The sequence below is a fragment of the Barbus barbus genome (assembly GCF_936440315.1).
Source record: "Barbus barbus genome assembly, chromosome: 31".
Taxonomy (NCBI): Eukaryota; Metazoa; Chordata; class Actinopteri; order Cypriniformes; family Cyprinidae; genus Barbus; species Barbus barbus.
The window spans coordinates 1,360,504-1,381,055 of NC_136759.1; the positions used below are offsets into that span (position 1 = coordinate 1,360,504).

Consider the following 20,552-nt stretch of genomic DNA (forward strand, 5'->3'; position numbering starts at 1 on the left):
CTTCTTTATGTTGTCTGACTTGTTAAAACTGATTTTACATATTATGCATGAATTATGATACTTCACATACAAATATGTAAATACACACACAGAATGGAGAGAAGGTGTTTGTGTCCAGGTTTAAAGTCAACATGAAATAGCATTTGAAATCCAGTTTTGTTCTATAACCTCATGTACTTTAGAATGCAAGACGATATTCAACAACATCCAACACAAACGTAGAGCGGGACTTATTTTTATCATGTTTAGATTGCATTGCATTGTGGGGAATCTGCAAACAATCATTTAAGGAGTATTTTTGACCAGGTTTCACATGCATTATTATTTGATATTATTGCTGTGACTTTTATCACATTGACCAGCATTAAATTGCTAAGTATTATCTAACAATTCTTACCATTTTCTTCCCTCAGTATTGTGAGTTTATATCACACAATTCTCACTTTTTGTTTCTGCTACGGAATAGAAAATATAAAAAAAGGTTCTCTCACAAATCTGACTTTTTTTTCTTGCAACTGTAAAATTAATATTTATAATAATATTATAATATTTATATTTTATGACAAAAAAGGAGGAACTGCGAGTTAATCAAACATTTAAATATTAAAGATACATATAATTGCACAAGAAAAAAAATGGTCAGTCACAATTAACTTTTTATTATTTTTTTCCGTGGTGGAAATAACCTTCCATATCACACAAGCAAGATAAACATCAATAAAAAAATAGTTTTTAGGACAACATTTTCTTTCTCTGGAATGACATGAATATTATGCATCTCATTTCCAATAAGAGTAGAATCATTTATTAAAAACACAGTCAGTTTTGCTTTCATGTTGACTTTGATCACATGTAACGTGTGTGTGTGTGTGTGTGTCTGTGTGTCTGTGTCTGTGTGTGTGTGTGTGTGTGTGTGTGTCTGTGTGTGTGTGTGTGTGTCTGTCTGTGTGTGTGTGTGTGTGCATGTTTATGTGGTTTATGAGGACACAAATGTGTATAATGACATGGGTATGACAGAGGTATTACAATATGAAGGTGGTTTATGAGGACACTGCCTATGTCCCCGTAATTCAAAAGGCTTAAAAAACATACTAAATGGTGTGTTTTTTCCAAATCTAAAAATGCACAAAGTCTCCTGTGAGGGCTAAGTTTAGGTGTAGGGTTGGTGTAGGGCAATCGCACACACAGTTTGTTCAGTATAAAAACCATTACGCCTATGGAGAGTCCCCATAAACCACAAAAACCAACGTGTGTGTGTGTGTGTGTGTCTGTGTGTGTGTCTGTGTGTGTGTGTGTGTGTGTGTGTGTCTGTGTCTGTGTGTGTGTGTGTGTGTGTGTGTGTCTGTGTCTGTGTGTGCGTGTGTCTGTGTGTGCGTGTCTGTGTGTGCGTGTCTGTGTCTGTGTGTGTGTGTGTCTGTGTCTGTGTCTGTGTGTGCGTGTGTCTGTGTGTGCGTGTCTGTGTCTGTGTGTGTGTGTGTGTGTGTTTCCACATCCAGGCTGAACACCCATCACATATGATACATACAGCAAATCGAGGCATGAACATCATCATCTTACCGCAGCGGCTTCTCACTGAGCCAGTGCGCTTAAAACACAAACAAGAGCAAAAATTAAACCTAAACAGTGTTAAAACCAGCGGATGTGAAGGAGTCGTCATTTCAGTGGGACAACAGGAAAAACCACCCACAAAGGCCAAACGATCCCTAACTACAAACAGATCCCAGCCTGTGTGTGTCGGCAGTTAATATGTACTGTAATGTTAATATGTAATGTACAGTATGCTGATTAAACATTCATAAATCAGAGATACTGAGAGACGTGAAGCGTGTGTGGAGTCTCCGGTCATATATAACCTCACGCCGATTACATCACATTCAGCTGTTGATCAGTGTCTCAGACTCAGACAAACTGACAAAACCCAAACTAAAAATACATAAGCTGTACAGAAACAGTTAAAAACAAATGACAAAAAGCACATAAAATTACTCAAATTTACACTAGAACTGAAAAAATGTAAAAAGCAAATTTCAAAATAAGTACTATAAATACTACTAAAATAACACTGCACACACCTTCTCGACTTAGTATCATTTAGCAGCCAAAGCGACTTACAAATGAGGAAACTTCTGTCAAATTACGTTTCAGGCTGCTGTGCCAATATTAATTTTTTTCCCGTGTGAATCTGATGTAATGTCTCTCAGAGAGCCGCCACTAAACGGCACACAGGAACAATACAAACTGTAAACAATCACTTTAAAGGTCAGTCAGACACTCTCACCGTCTCAGTGGACCATTCTTGACCACAGTAACCAAGATAGATAGAACGACAGACAGACAGACAGACAGATAGACAGATAGATAGACAGACAGACAGACAGACAGACAGACAGACAGACAGACAGACAGACAGACAGACAGACAGACAGACAGACAGACAGACAGACAGACAGACAGACAGATAGATAGATAGATAGATAGATAGATAGATAGATAGATAGATAGATAGATAGATAGATAGATAGATAGACAGACAGACAGACAGACAGACAGACAGACAGACAGACAGACAGACAGACAGACAGACAGACAGACAGACAGACAGACAGATAGACAGATAGAGCACTACACAGGCAGTATCTATCTACTGAGTGTTGATGTGAGGGATTGACGCACCGAGCCGCAGGAACAACACCACACTGAACATTGACAGCAGGGTTGGAATCACGACGCCGAAGAAGGTGTTGAGTTTGGGCGGCTGTGTAGCGGCGGGTCTCCGCCGGACGGTGGCGGGGCTCCGGGGCTCGTGCTCATCTCTCCGGTGCTCGCCGGACTCGTTGACGCTGGCGGAGAGCCGGTAATGCAGCAGCGGCGTACGCTCAGACATGTCGCCGTGATTGAAGCTTCCTCTCCGGCTGCGATCACATGACTGCCTGTGTTTACAGCCGCCTCCAGTCATGTGACCGAGAGCGAGAGCAGCCAATCAGCTGCGGCCTCGAGGATTATTCACATCTGTATGCATAATATTGAATTATAAAATCACAGCGAAGAGTAAAACATAAAAGGTTTATAATATAAACGCATCGTACCTGAAAAATAGAGACTACTTTACAATATACACCTCTTTCTGCGGAAAAATCTATTTAAACACACTCACACAGTTCATGCATTTTAATGACAGAAATATCAGCCACATGAATAAGCACACTTTACATAAATGATAAACTGTACATTAATCTGATGTTGTTAACATTTACTTTATAACCTACAAGATATATATTTACAATATGAAATTAATTTCATGTAGCCTACACATTATATTATTTGACCCTGGAGCACAAAACCAGTCATAAGCTTTTATTTCAATTGTCTAGAATTACAAATTGATGATAATGCTTATTATTTTTGTCATATTAACACATTAATTATCAGTTTCTGATAATTTTCAGTTAGACATAATGTGTTTAAATGACACGTTGTGTGTTAAATGACATTACACAGTAGATGTGTCACCCATCTCAACACATTCTGTTCAGTTTGACACGTGTGTAGTCCCTGAGCACCCAATACATGCAGCAGATGTCATTTTAACATCTCTTTATGCAGTATGCTTGTTCAGAAAACATTCCCACATTGTTTGCAAAATGATTGAATGGAATGTTTTCATAAACATTCGCATCACCAAGAAAAAATGTTTTCAAAACATTAAAAAAAGAGGACTTTTAGAGAACAGAAATAATGTGTTTAACTAAAAGTGACCCTGCAGCACAAAAGCAGTCATCAGTAACACAGCTATATTTGTAGCAATACCCAACAATACATTGTATGGCTCAAAATTATACATTTTTCTTTTATGACAAAAATCATAAAAGTAATCATGATGAAAAATTGATCCTTACGACTGGTTTTGAGGTCCGTGCTTATAACAGCTTTTTTTTTATTATTGAGATTTATGCATCATCTGAATAAATAATATTTCCATTGATGTATGGTTTGTTATGATAGGACAATATCTGGCTGAGATACAACTATTAGAAAATCTGGAATCTGAGGGAGCAAAAAAATCTAAATATTGAGAAAATCTCCTTTAAAGTTGTTCAAATGAAGTTCTTAGCAATGCATATTACTAATCAAAAATGAAGTTTTGATATATTTACGGTATATCTTCATGGAACATGATCTTAATATCCTAATGATTTTTGTCATAAAAGAGAAATGTATAATTTTGACCCAAACAATGTATTGTTGTCTATTGCTACAGATATAGCTGTGCTACTGATGACTGCTTTTGTGCTGCAGGGACACAAATAAGAATGTAAGAAAATATCTGAAATGCTTTAAAGAATTGCACTTAGGAATCTCCTTATTAATGTCTTAGATTTTATCTTGATTTAAAAAAAGTTTAAAAAAAGTTCTTCAGAAGATTTCCATGAATCCGGCCCCTGGTTTTCCATTTGATCAGTAAATCCTTTCCTGTTCCAGTGTTATTTTCCCAAATCAGTTTTTTTGCACTTCCTGAATTTCCTTAATTGTCTTTCATTTCACTTTAAGGGGATGTTTAGAGGCGTAACTAGTGCACTGAGATGGATTGTGTGTGTGTGTGTGTTGTGCACATGTGTGTGAGATCCAGCATCAGGAGCTGCACTGGACCTCGCAGAAGCTTTCTGTAGAAACGCACAGTCTGAGTCAAACTGGCCGTTTTCTGACCCTCGCAGCCCCGTTCTGGAGTCAGTGTGGAAATCTGTGTCTGGAGACAGAGACAAGCGTTATCCCAGATAATAAAAATATGTGCCAAGAATGTTTTGATGTTCCCATTTAGTCATGAAAATGGCATTTCTGAATGTTCTTTCAATGTGTCCGATGTTTTAAAAATTCCATTTTATCATCTTGAAAATATAATGGGAATGTTACTTTCTGAAACAAGTGTAACATTTTTATTTATTTATTTCATATACACTGCCATTCAAAAGTTTGGGATAGTAAGATTTTAGTTTTTTAAAGAAGGTTCTTCTGCTCATCAAGGCTGCATTTATTTGATCAAAAATACAGAAAAAAACTGCAACATTGGGAAATATTATTGCAATTTAAAATACCAGTTTTTTATTTTATTATACTTTAAAGTGTAATTTATTTCTGTGATCTGCAGCTGTATTTTCAGCATCATTCCTCCAGTCTTCAGTGTCACATGATCTTCAGAAATCATAATAATATACTGATTTAATATCAGCGTCGGAAACAGTTGTGATGCTTTTTTTTTGGGAGCCTGTGATACTTTTTTGATGAATAAAAAAACAGTATTTGTTCAAAATAGAAATCTTTTCTAATAATATAAGTCTTTACTATCACCTTGTATCAATTTAATACATTCTTGCTGAATAAAAGTATTCATTTAATGACCCCAATGTTACAAAAGATTTATATTTTAAATAAATGCTGTTCTTTTGACCTTTTCGTTCATCAAAGAATCCTGAAAAAAAATATCATAGGTTCCCCCCCCAAAAAAAATGAAGCATCACAACTGTTTCCGACGTTGATATTAAATCAGTGTATTATTATGATTTCTGAAGATCATGTGACACTGAAGACTGGAGAAATGATGCTGAAAATACAGCTGCAGATCACAGAAATAAATTCTATTTTGAAGTATATTAACATAGGAAACCAATATTTCAAATTCCAATAATATTTCACAATATTACAGTTTTTTCAGTATTTTTGATCAAACAGATACAGCCTTGATGAGCAGAAGAGACTTCTTTAAAAAACATTAGAAATCTTACTGATCCCAAACTTCTGAGCGGCAGTGTGTGTATACATGTTTGTTTTTCTTTTTGCATTGACAGCAATGAGTGGATGAAACTGTAATAATAAACAGCGATAACAACTTCTGTGTTCCTGTCCCAAACCTATCTTGAGTAACATATGTGTCCCTGCAGCACAGAAGCAGTCATGAGTAACAGGTATATCTGTAGCAATAGACAACAATACATTGTATGGCTCAAAATTATTATAATAATTTTTTTATGCCAAAAATCATTAGGATATTAAGATCATGTTCCGTGAAGATATTTAGTAAATTTCCTACCGTAAATATATCAAAACTTAATTTTTGATTAGTAATATGCATTGCTAATAACTTCATTTGAACAACTTTAAAGGAGATTTTCTCAATATTTAGATTTTTTTGCACCCTCAGACTCCAGATTTTCAAATATTGTCCGATCCTAACAAACCATACATCAATGGAAAGATTATTTATTCAGCTTTGAATATGTATAAATGTCAGTTTTGAAAAAGTTACCCTTATGACTGTTTTTGTGCTCCAGGGTCACAAATGATGTGCTAACTAGTCTTGATTCAAGGTTAATATTGAAGTGCTACCTATTGTAATACAATATAGTCACTCAATAGCAATGCTCTCCCACATATTTAGCTATTCTAACTGCACTTATTTCCGTCTTTGGTATAAGTGGCAGAAATGTACAGTTTTATACCATGGTGCTGATAATGTTTCTTTAGTCATTCGACGATCCTAACCGCTGTAGGGAAACCCCCTTACATCGTGAAGCACCTTTATTTTTAAGAGCGTAACTTCCTTAATCAGGGTTGTGTAATCCATTCAAGGGAACAGGATTTTACTGTTCATGACCTCTGCAAGGATATCAGGTCATCTGCTTCATAATGCCTTAGATTCAAATGTTTAACTTCTGCATTCTTAAGACAGAATCACTCCAAAAAGGAATCAGAGCTATTCTGGTGAAGACTAACATGTGTGGTCTGAATAACATGTCTTATCTGCATTTATTTCAAGAAAATCTTATCTAATCAAATAATATGAATACAGCCTTATGGAATAAGTCATATTCTTCATGAATCTGAATTAATAAAGATTGTTGTCTACATGCCACTTGTTGTCTTGGCTTCAGCGAAGCGCTCATTCTCAAACAAAAAGTTACGACAAAAGGTTCTTAAAGTAATGTTTATGGAACTATTTTTATTTTTTTGATATACATTCTCATAATGTTGCAAAAACATTCTTAGAACAATATTCTCAGAATGTTCTTATGATGTTATTTGTACTTGAATGTTCTAAAAAATTGTAACCTTTAAATAATGTTCTAATCATGGACATTTTAACATCGTAGAAACATTTCAAAACAATGTTCCCACAACGTTTTTATAACCTAAAGGAACAACATTCTCAGAACTTTATCTAAGGTTCTAGTAAGGTTCTCTCAAAAGTTCTATTACAGAAGGTTCAAACGCTCACTGATGCTCCAGAAGGAAAACCCATGCATTAAGAGCTTTTGAATTTGAAGATCAGGGTAAATTTAACTTATTTTGTCTTCTGGGAAACATGTAACTGTTTTCTGTAGCCTCTGAAGGGCAGTACTAAATGAAAAAGTATGATATTTAAGCAAAATAAGAAACATGTACACATCTCCATTCTGTTCAAAAGTTTTCACGCCCCGCTCTAAATGCATGGTTTTTCCTTCTGGAGCATCAGTGAGCGTTTGAACCTTCTGTAATAGTTGCATATGAGTCCCTCAGTTGTCCTCAGTGTGGAAAGATGCATCTCAAAATCATTGATGGAAAGGGTTCAAATAAACAAAAATGCCAAAAAAAACAAAGAATTTGTGGGAGCTGAAGGATTTTTCTAAAGAACAGCAGGCAGTTTAACTGTTCAGGACAAACAAGGGACTCATGAACAACTATCACTAAACAAAAAAACACACAGCTGTGGATCATTCAGCTAACAACACAGTATTAAGAATCAACTTTTGAACAGGGTAATTTTTATAAATTCAACTAAACATCTTTTATGTGAAATATCTTACTCAGGTCAGTAGCTACTAAATAAACAATAACATGCATTTTGTACGATCCCTCTTATTTTGGTAAAATACTTAACATTGTGCAGATTCTGAAAGGGGGATGTAAACTTTTGACCTCAACTGCAGCATTCTAAATGAAGATGCACCACAGACTTTCTAGTGTTTTAAGAGCGTTTTGCATTTTTAGAATTGAACGAAATGAAAACCTGTTGCTCCAGACGCCCCACGATGAGCAGGTGGTTCTTCAGACTGCGTTCCAGCGTCTTCAAGACATCCGTCTGACAGGAACTGGACGAGCTTTCCTTCACGATCCCCAGAGAGCGAAGAAGAGCATCCAGAGAGTCACGTACAAACGCCTGCTTCTGCTGGAACTGATGGGTGTGTGTCTCGAATGAGTAACTTCACACCAAACAGTTATTGCTGTTAAAATCCAGAATAGACGTGTTCTTGCCAAGCTTTAGCGCTTGAACATTATATTCTAACGTCAGGTTTTAATTTTGAGGGAATGAAGTCGATAGATTACTTCAACAGATCAGTATTTTAGTATAATGTGTTATTTTAGTGTAATTGAGAAAATACTAGTTGTATATTAATAATTTGAATTAGTTTTTATTTTTCTGTTTTCATTTAAATTTTAGTTAAAGTTTTTCTTATTTTATTGTGTTTTTGACATTCTTTTTTTATATATCTGTATTTTTTTAATTAATTATTAATTTTGGTTTTAATTTTCATTTTTGGCTTTATTTATTTTAGTGTTAAGTTAAACTAAATAAAAATTAGAAATGTTGCATTAGAAATAAAAATAAAATAAAATAAAATAAAATAATAAAAAGTTTTTTCTACATTTTACTTTATTTCAGTAAATGAAATGTTCTAGGTTTCTAGTTTTAGTCTATGGAGGGCCAAATTACTCAAAATTAAATAAATGATTAAATATATAAATAAATCATTAAATACATAATTAAATACATAAATAAATGCAGAAATAAATATATAAATATTAATTTATTTATTTATTCATTTTATTTATGTATTTATTTATTTATTCGTTCGTTTATTTATTTATTCATTCATTAATTTCTGTCTTTATTTCCTCGCTCCACATTTCATTTTCAGGGTTATGGCTGTGGGCACATCACTCAGTGGTCACCTTTCAAACTCGATTTCTTTGGTCTTTCTAATTTAGGCACCTTTTTCTTGTTTATCGCATCACGAGCTATGGCTGAGTATGGTACAGTCCAATAGGTAGCTGAATTTGTCCGCACATTGCCAAAAAATTAAAATAAAAAAAACTGACCAAATCCAATTATTTATTTTTCATATGCAAAAGTGAAAAAGTGACAAAAGTGCCAAATGCATTAAAAACAGACCAGACAGCAGATGTTTCAGCCCATGCTTTCTTCACTGCTCACTGAAGCTCTGAATGAGCAATGAGCACCTGAGAACCTTTATTTTGTTTGTTCTGAGCGCTTTCCTGCTTTATGAGTATAGTACAGTAAAATATCTGTTGTTGACTCTTGCAGATGAAGATTAACATAATTTTAATTAAAGTAGAAAATATCCGGGAAATGTTGGCTGCATGTGTAAACAGAGCGTATTCACACCACACGCAGATCGTTTCGGCACCGAGTCTGTTTTTGCTGCACCGCTTACGCTGAATTAAAGCCACAGTGTATTGTTCTTGATCAAAATTGACCTGATTAACTTGAAAAATTACACATTGTTGTGTAATAAATACATTCATGATGCACAATCACCATATGAAAAAATTAAATGCACGAGAACACATCACTTCCATGAGGTTTTGCCCAAACTTCAAAGGCCTGTTTAAATTAATAAAACTAGAGGCATTTGTTGTAATTTTTATCATGTAAACTACCTATATAATTTTTCCCTGACACGGCCAGGATTAGTTTTGGCTTTGTTTTCATGCTTGCTGAAGGTAATGATCGAAAAGTAGTTTGACCAATAGCATGCAAGCATTGCACATAATTGACCAATCATGGTGTGTGTGAGAAGGTGGGATCTACGGTCAAAGCGATGCAAATACACGTTCATATTAAAGTGTGTTTGACTTCAACTTAAAGCGGGGCGGCTCAGACCGATCGGTGTTTGACATCAGAGTACCTCGAGAGCGTTTCGAAAGCATAAGGAACCACTGATGTCATACACCGATCGGTCTGCACACGCAAACAAAGCCAAAAAAATTACAGGGATCAAAGAAGTCGAGTTTGAAAGGAACCTTAACCCTGAAAATGAAATGTGGAGGGAGGAAATAAATAAATAAATGAAGAGAGCTGTACTCACTGATGTCTGTTTCCACGCTGCCATGTTTATCCGGACACAGGGCTGCAGGACGGCCGCGGGCAGCTGGTCGGAGCAGTGCGTCTGTAACAGCAGGGTTTTACTGTGTGTCTGTACAGGCTTTGATGAGTGTTATGTGTTCAAGCGTGCATGTGTGAATGCGTGTACCGTGAGCAGCTCCAGTGTCTGCGTCACATCCATGCGTCTCCTCACCTCGGGGTCACAGATGAAGTCGATGGGTCTGGTTTGGCCAAACTGCAGCTGGAGCAGAAGGAGCAGGACACCTGCAGTACATGATCAACACAGCCACGTTTAGCTACTTTAAAACAAGCTTTCTTAACTCGAGATTTAAAAGAAGACAAAACAAGCATTAAACCGAGCTCAAACTAATAAAAATGCCCAACATATTTCTTAATAGTTTTCATTCACCTCCTCAAAAACTGCTTTTAGTCTTTGAAGATCCAGGTTTTGAGAAAGTCTTAGAAAAGCCATGGAAATTAAGAAAAGGGCATTTTATAATGACTATACATTTTACTAGTTATGCCAAGATGGTAGAAATTAATAAATAAATAATTGAAGAGTATACAATATTTTTCAAAAATACTTATACTTAATTCTTATCCAGTAAATCATAAGCAACTAGAAAAGTTTTCCAGCATTGTAAATGTATTGATGTCTTAATGCTGGATGTGTCTCATCTTTTGTGTTCTCCAGATGTTAACTGATGGACTGGAGTGGTGTGGATTATTGTGATGACTCTCATTCTGACGGCACCCATTCACTGCAGAGCATCCATTGCTGAGACACTGATGCAGACACACATTTCTACAAACCTGATGAAGAAACACTCTCATCCTAAACTTGAATGGCCTGAGGGTACATTTCCAGCAAATTTTCATTTTAATTGGGTCATTTCACTTCATTTTATTCATTTTATTCTCCTACATGGCACATGTAGTGTAAATATCTTGAGGGCAAACGGATCTTCATGCTGGGTGTTTGTACATCCATGAGGAAACAGATAACATTTCTAAGAGTCTTCTGCCTCAACATGTCCTGATATGTTGGGACCTTCATAGTTTTACAGCATGTGAACAATGTTGCATTCAATAAAGGGCTTTCTTCTCGTAACATACAAATGTTCCTATTTTGTCATCAGTGTGTCACTGAAAACACACACAGTCTGCAAAGCACATGTTAAGAGCAAATAAACTTATCATGCAAAAGATTATTGGACAAAATCTGGAACAGTTCAAGAAAAATATACTATAATGCAGCAAAGAATCAGACGCTCAGTAAAGTCACAGAGATTTGCAGGAAAGTGTAAACCAACCAACCTGTTAGGTCTTAACCAGCACTGATCCGTCTGCCACATATTTATTGATGTTGTAACGCTGTTAAATATTTGCATATTTTTGCACAAGGATATCAAGCAATTACAGCAACCAAAACAGCTCTAGATTCACAAACACAAGTTGGGAAATTTGTACTCAAGTGAATATTGTTGTCAGTTTCTATACAGACACAAAATTTAAAGTTTTAAATAAATAAATAAATAACCCTATACTGGAGCATCCTAGTTAACAAATTTAAATTATAAAAATGTTGAAATGTCTAGTTTCCTTGTCATTATTTAAAGGTTACAAAAATGTTTCTTACAACATTCTACTAACTATATGTTCACCCAAAATTTAATGTGTTTTAAAAAAAAAAATAGTTTTCTAAGGGGCCGCTAGCATAACAAAATTTACAGTATTTACTAGTTACCATATCAACATTATATAGAGGAAAAAAGTGTGCCAAAATTCAAAAATCTTTTGAAGATATCGCTGAACATTTATTTTACCATTTTACCAGTTTTTATTATTCATTTAAAATTAGACAAATCTGCTATTATTTTAATCTCCAATCTGTTATATATCAGTTTTGATAACTAGCAGAAGACACTAACCAATTTTACATTCCAATTGAGCAGATGGGCTACGTTGTAACACTGTGCCCCACCGTTATTAAACTATGAAATTCTATAACATTAGTGATGTAATTTACACTATTTACTTTAATGAATTTTAATGAGAAACTACAAGAAACGGGTGAATAAAGTCTGACAGTCAATGTTTAATGTTCAGAAATTATTATTTCGAGACATGTAAAGCATTTTGGCTCGTTTATGCTGGCCGTCCCATGCCTGGTTGCAATGTGTTCATTTTCAAACTCCAAAATCAGATTATTTTTAATTATTAAAAAACACTTAAGAAACCTTCTCTAAATCCAGCACGTTTAGAAATCAACAGACCATTCATTGCAAAGTCAAGTCAAGTCACTGTTATTTGTCTTTAACAATGCAAATTGTGTCAAAGCAGCTTGACATCAGCTTGATATAAAGTTGAGTGGCTTTACATCAGCTTTACACTATTTAGACGGGGAAATAGTGTGTCGAAAAAGTGTCATTCTCCTCTGGCCAGACAAAATCAAAGACACTTGAGCGAGTTGTATTCAACATGTTTCTTGCACAGAACAACATCCTGGACAGCAACCAATCTGGCGTCAAAAGTGGCAACTCAACTGAGACCGCACTGCTCTCGGTTCTCGCTGCTTTTGACACAGTTAACCACCAGATCCCCCTGTCCACCCTCATGCATCTCAGGAACAGCACTCCAGTGGTTCACGTCTTACCTCTCAGGTAGGTCAATCAGGGTGTCTTGGAGGGGTGAATTTTCTAAGTCACAACTTCTTACTACTGGGGTTCCTCAAGGCTCATTACTTGGACCACTTCTCTTCTCCATCTAAATGTCATCTTTAATCATTCCGAAGCATGGTTTTTCCTATCACTGCTATGCGGATGACACTCAACTCTACTTCTCATTCCAACCAGATGATCTAACAGTAGCTGCTTGCATTGCAGTCTGTCTGACAGACATTTCTGGCTGGATGAAGGATCATCACCTTCAACTCAACCTTGCTAAGACAGAAATGCTCGTTGTCTCAGCCAACCCAGCACTTCATCACAACGTCTCTATACAGTTAGGTTCTTCAACTATAACTCCTTCCAGGACAGACAGGAACCTTGGAGTTGTGATTGATGATCAGTTAAGCTTCACAGACCATATTGCTACAACGGCCCGGTCCTGCAGATTTGCCTTATACAACATTAGGAAGATTAGACCCTTCCTATCAGAGCAGACCGCACAACTCCTTGTCCAAGCTCTTGTTCTCTCCAGACTGGACTATTGTAATGCTCTCTTGGCGGGCAAGTACTATCAAGCCTCTGCAACTGATCCAGATCTTCAAAGAGCCGAAGAAAGCTCACGTCACACCCCTCTTCTTCAGCCTTGTGGTGCCATCACAAAGAGGCACAAAATCACTCTCACGGAGTTGTTCCCAGCTGGTGGAACGACCTGCCTATCTCAATCCGAGCAGCTACATCTGTAACCATTTTGAAAAAACTTCTAAAGACACCTGACCAATTAATACTAGCACTTACCCATTCTATTCTATTCGGTTTAATTTATTAAAAATAAAAACACCTTGCTATGTGCACTGTGCTAGACTAACTGAGACTGGTCACAGCACTTGTATATTGTTGCTCTCTCGTTGGTCTGATTGCTTCTACTTTGCAAGTTCCTTTGGATAAAAGCGTCTGCTAAATGACTAAATATAAATGTTACAATGTACCCCACCCACGGGGCATGTTGTCACATTTCGCTTCCATTTTTTGAGGATAAATACAGAAAAACGTATACACTGTAATTATGAAACAAAGTGACATATTTGTACTAGACATGAGTGAAATTACTGTGGATGGAAAAATGATATTCTGAACCCATGTGGATTTACACAAACTGACAAAATCAAAAAAGTGTTACAATGTGCTACTCTCCCCTACTTTAAGAACATTTTGTCTTAATATTTATATAACAAAGTTATCCACAAAGATTCTTCCAGTAAAATTAATATAACCTACAATATATTTAATAACAATCACAAAACATTAGCATAAAAATGTTATTTATACATCACTCATGGAAAGTTTATTCTGAAACGCTTTAGTTGGACGTTCATCTAACATTTTTTAACATTATTAATACTTGAAAACATTAAAAAGTAACGTTCCTTTAATGTTTGCAAAATGCTCAAATAGAATGTTCCCCAAATGTTTTTCTAGAGTTTGCATAACCAAGAAACAATGTTTTAAACCAATATAAACTGTCCATATGTTCATAGAACATATGTTTTTATAATATATATTTGTTATATAACCCAACTACAGACTGTATCATCACCAAAGTTTAAAAAAGAAAACCATTATGAAGCACAAAGCAAAGTGTTATCCAAATATATATATCATAGACTATTTCTGAACTAGATGCTTTAAGCTAACATACAGAGAAAATGTAAAACTGTGTTTCCGCGTTAAATGCGTGATCGCGCTCTTACCCACGCAGCAGCCTGTAGTGTTTGCGCACATGTCTGTCTCCGTCACGCAGCCCTGCGTCATTTGCGTGAGATCCGCTCCGCGCTGCGCTGCGCTCTGCAGGGACGGTCATTACATCTGCGTTTCCAGCAGAGCTCAGAGCGTCATACGCAGTTTGGAGGCGTAAGATGTGAAAAACGCTCTCAGTCATTAATCAGAGCGAGTCACATGACACGACTTCACAACATCGTGGCTTAAGCACTTTAGTTTGTCACTTGAATTTTTTTTTTTAATAATTTTGCATTTATTTTCATTCTGTTTTACTGATAGTGATCTTAATACAATGACATATGTTTTTTTTTTAATCATTTTTTAATTTTATATTTATGATCAAATATTTTAATGATTAGGCTACAATTATTGTTTCATTATTTCGTTTATTTTATTATATATATATATATATATATATATATATATATATATAATAACTAACACAATAAAAACATGATACAGTGGTTCTCAACCTCTTTTGGGCCAGCGCCCCCAGGTCCCTCACCGGCCCCCATCTAATAAAACAGTCTAATTCTCTTATTATTATTTTCTCTAGCAGCGGCACATTGGTTTGCTCTTTATGTACACTCAACTAAATTTGCATTTTATGTAATTCAATTGCATAACAATTTTCCATCCATTTAGATTACATAGTTTTAACATAAAACAAATCAATAAACTTAATGTGATTCATATCCATCAGTCATACGAGAACAAAACAGGTAAGATTTATATAGTTCACAGTAAAGCCCCCACACTGCTCAGTGTTCATGTGTTTCCACACTACAGAGTGATCAAGCAGCATTGAAGCAGTGCTGGAGTTAAGCAGATAATTATGTGCTGATTGATCATTAATGATGAACAGCAGCTGTTCATTAAATCCTTTAAGATCTGATTAAACAACTCCTCAAACAGATTGAGTTTATTTCTGTCAGACTTCTAAGCTCTTATTGAGAATTAACAGAGGTTTAGATGCTTTATTGTTTTGTTTGAAATCACCATCAGTGTTTCCTTTTATTGGGCTCTTGACCCTTGACATTTTGGTGCGAAAATTACACTGATGGCTTTAATTGTGTAATCTAAATGGATGGAAAATTGTTATGCAATTGAATTACATAAAATGCAAATTTAGACCAAATAATTTTTTTGAGTGTATAAACCAATGTGCCACTGCTAGAGAAAATAATAATTTCTTTGTTTTATTTTTTAGCCTTTTATTTTATAACATATTTGAATTTTATTGACATTGATGGTCAGAATTGTAAATACATTTTCTTCATTCAATCTTCTTTAATTCCAACATTTTATATGTAATTAGTAAAAAATAGTTTGTTCCGTTACAAAAAAATAAAGCTACTGTAATTAGTATATACAGTTGTGCTCAAAATTATTCATACCCTTGGTAAATATGATCAAAGAAGGCTGTGAAAATAACTCTGCATTGTTTTTCCATTTGATCTTTCATTCAAAAATTGTAAAAAAAAAAAAAAAAATTTTACCTTTAATTTAAGCAAGAAAAAAAAGTAAAAGTGGGGGGAAATCACATTATGAAATGAATATTTTTCTCTAGTATACAATGGCCACAATTATTGGTACCCCTAAAAAATTCATATGAGTAGAATATCTCTGAAGTATATTCCAATTCATATTTGCATTTTTTATCACACCAGGGTGATAATGAACATGAAATTATCCAGCCATAACTTCCTGTTTCACAGGAATATAAATATGAGGAACACAAAGGCCAAATTCCCTTAATCATTGATCGCAAGGAGTAAAATCAAAGAATGTATTTCTGTTGTGCAGCAAAAGATTGTTAAGTTTCACAAGAAAGTGGCTGTAAGAAAAGAGCTTAAGCATTAAAAATTCCCGTTTTCAGGGCAATAATTAAAATTTTCCAATCAACAGAAAATGTTACAAATCTGTCTGAAGAGGACGTGGGTCTATTTTGTCTTAAAGCAAGGTGAGGAGTATAGTTTGAGTGGCCAAAGACGCTCCAGGGATCACAGCTGAAGAATTGCTTGAATCACATCTTGAAGACTTGGGGTCAGAAAGATCAAACAGCCCCTACATCACCACATGTTGTTTGGGAGGGTTTCAAGAAAATTCTAGAAAAGAAAACACTCATCCAAAAACAAACTCCGGCATATTCATTTGCTAGACATGACTGGAACTTCAAATGGGACTGGCTTCTATGATCAGATGAAACTAAAAAATGAGCTTTTTAGCAGCAAACACTCAAGATGGGTACCCCATGTGTACAATGAAATATACTGCTGTATTTTTGATGTTGTGGGCCTATATTTCTGCTGGAGGATAATCTTGTTTAGACACATGGCATCATGGATTCTATCAAATACCAAAAAATGTCAAACTGACTGTCCATGCTAGAAATCTTACAATGGACTGCAGGTGGATCCTCCAACAGGACAATGATCCACAAACTAAGATCAAAATCAAAACAAAAATGGGTCACTGAGAACAAAAGCAAGCTTCTTCTGGCCATTCCAGTCCTCTGACCTGAACCCTGTAGAAAATGAGTGAGATGAACTGAAGAGAAGAAGCTGGGAATCTGAAGGATCCGGAGTGATTCTAGATGAAGGAATGGTCTCTGATCTCTTGTCAGATCAAGCATTATAGGTAAAGACTCAGAGCTGATATCTTGGAAAAAGGAGGTTGCAAAAAATGTCGAATAAAAGGCTATGATTAATTGTGGCCAATGTGTAATAGAGAAAAACATTTATTTCATAATGAGATTTTAAATCCATTTTAAATTCTTATTCTCCAATGAAAGGCTACATTTTTGTAAATTTTTAAAATAAAAAATCAAAAGGATTAATGATACAGATTTATTTTCACAGCCATCTTTTATCATATTTACCAAGGGTATGAATAATTTTGAGCACAGCTGTATATCTATCAGATTTTTTCATGTCATTACATTTCATTATATTATTTTTAACATTCCATTTGATCTGTTACTGATCAATATTTATAACTAAATAATCCGAATTTAAAAATTTCATTGATTTTTTTCTTTAATAATTTATTATTATAAAATACTTATTGAATAAAACATTTAATAATAAATTCATTAAATTAATAATTACTTTATTACAATTCATTCAGGGTTCCTTAGATAAATACAGTATTTTTCATTTCATTTAATGTCATGACATTTCATATTTTATTTATTTATTTATTGTTCTGATTTATTTGCTGCAGTATTTATAACGAAATAAAATTAAAATTCTAACATATTTTTATAATAAATATTAAATTGAAAATGGTAATTTATGAAAATTATAAAACATTATTATTATTATAAAATATTTAAATTGCAATCCATTAATTAAGCTTTATTAAATTAATTAATTTATTAATTACTTTATTACACTTCATTCAGGGTTCCTGTAACAAAATATATATACAGTATATATTTGAATATTAATATAATGAAATGTAATGACATCTGATAATATATAAAAATATCTCACACACACACGTGATATTTTTATATACTGTACTATCAGATGTCATTTCATTATATTATTTTTAATATTTTATTTTATTTGTCGATCTGCATTTATAACAAATTATTATAATAACTTATAATTATACAATTAAAGTATATTATTAAAAATTTTTATAATAATAATAATGCTATTATAAAATTATTAAAATTGCGAAGCAAACATTATCATGATCATAAATAAAAGAGCAAAAGCACTCTCTGTCCGTCTGTTTATGGGGTGCAGGGCTTGTCACCATGACAACCACAAGCAATGGAGAGGCTAATAAAGGGAGCATCTCTCTCTCTCTCTCTCTGTGTCTGTCTCTCGCTCTCAGCCTCGACTTCTTCCTGTTCCTTTCACAGTAAACCAGCAGCAGCATTGAAGGATTTTGGGATGCGTGTCGTCTTTAATCATGAAACGAGGGAATTCTGGGACCTCAGAGGGAATCTGGTCGTGACAGACGGATGGTTTGCAGACGTTTTGTGGATCTGAGCTCACTGTGACTTATCAGTTCAAGAGTGTGTGTGTGTGTGTGTGTGTGTGTGTGTGTGTGTGTGAATGATGACACACGTCACAGACGAGGAGACGCGCATCTGTCCGTCATGTGCTCGTGGTTTTGACGTTCCTCTCATTCTGCCCTGCTCTCACACTCTCTGCGGCCGCTGTCTGACCGGAGGGGTGGGGCCTGATCACCATGGGGGCGGGGGCAGGGGCGGGGCCTCCTCCTCTCATCCAATCGTTCTCTGCCCGAACTGTTGTCATGGCGTTGAGCTGCCCTGCTTTGACTGGTCATCTGCTCTGACCTGTCTGCCCTTTGATCCCACGGTGACCTTTGACCCTACAGAGAGAGGGAAGCGTGAGGAACAGAGATGGGAGATGGGTGAGTGCAGAAATACTGAATACTGCATTCTATTTCTTAAAAACTGCATGGGGAACAGTGTGCAAAACAGAAGCTATATATTACAGTATTCACACAACACCACTACAATGAATGGAGACATGGATGATATCATCACATATTTGAAAATATTACTTATTCTAAATAGCATGAAGTTCATTTCTTTTTATTTAATTAAAAATGTAACTAATATATATATATGTATATATATCCTCTGTCATGTGTGCCATGTGTTCTCGCCTCTTGTGTCCATATTTGGTTTGTTTCCTGTCCTTGTTTAATGTGATTATTAGTTTATTCTGTTCAGCTGTGTTTTAGTTAGTATCCTGTGTATTTATAGTCCTGCCTGTTCAGTTTCGTGTCGTCTGGTCTACTCGTTACTCCGGTGTTCCTGTCTGTGTCTACCTTGCCTTGTCTTGCCCTGCCTTGCTTGGAGTCATTAAAGACTATTATTTGAGTTTACATCCTCGTCTCCGTGTTCCTATATCCTCCTCGTGTGCACCGTGACAGAAGACCAGACCACAACAGTAAGCGGCGCCCACTCACACCGTTTTGTTTTGTTCGTTTTTTAAAGTTTTTTGTTTTGTTCCTGTTTTGTGTCCCGTGGCTCGCCCAAGTCCGCCGCCGTCCACGGCTCTCTAAAGCCCGCCATTCGCGGGGATATCGACGGCGCCGTCCATGGCTCACCCAATCCCACTGTTCGCGGGGTGAAACATGCCCTGCATCCCAATGTGCATACTATCTACCCTATATGCCCTAAATAGTATTAAAAATGACTAATATCACATAGAATTTGTTGTGATATCTGATTGGTGAGATTGCTCCTAAGTGAGGGGGAGAGGTCAATAAAGAGGAGTTATGTACCTGCTACGCTGGTGATCGGTGTCTCCTTATACACTGCAACACAACATGGTGTCAGACGTGGCTAGAACTGTCTCCAGCAACTCATAAGCTGCCAAATAACTTCATAAGCACCGCGGGAGAAGTAAACAGGAAAAAAAACCGTGTGCAGCAAGCGGATCACCATGTGCTTACCCATCGTATCTTAAGTAACGAGCTGGGGAGGGGTGCTGTTGTCCGGCGACCGGGGCGCTTGCACCAGGCAGTGAGGCGTTCGCAGAAGCATACTATAAATTCGGAGACTGATTAAAACGCCAAAGTTTGAAAAGGGTTGAAAAAAAAAACAAAAAAAAAACACACAAAGCAAATGGATGAATCACCAGCACCCGCTTCGTCATATCAAATCCGACCGCCTGACCCATTTGATTTTACAAAGCCAAATGACTTTGAAAGATTTGAAAGGTTCAGAGTTGCAAGCAACCTGGCACAAGCATCGGATTTGCACCAAGTTAACACACTGATTTACTGTATGGGAGACAAAGCTGATGACATTGTGTGTGGATTGGCCATGACTACAGAACAGCGTGGAAACTATGAAACTGTGCAGAACAAATTCAAAGAATACTTCACTGTCAAGATAAATGTGATCTATGAGAGAGCAAAGTTTAACTCCAGAAAGCAAGAGCCAGATGAACCAG

The 20,552-nt window shown here is 35.7% G+C and overlaps 1 protein-coding gene across 1 annotated transcript in view; it reads right to left on the minus strand.

Annotated features, from left to right (window-relative positions):
* LOC306851453 (solute carrier family 12 member 9-like) overlaps window positions 1–2,950 on the minus strand; it is a 53,900-nt gene extending 50,950 nt beyond the window's left edge. Inside the window, exon 1 of the mRNA XM_079387694.1 lies at window positions 2,674–2,950. Coding sequence (XP_079243820.1) covers window positions 2,674–2,884 — 211 coding nt within the window. The 5' untranslated portion in view covers window positions 2,885–2,950. The remainder of the gene's footprint in view (window positions 1–2,673) is intronic.
* Window positions 2,951–20,552: the final 17,602 nt, after the last annotated feature.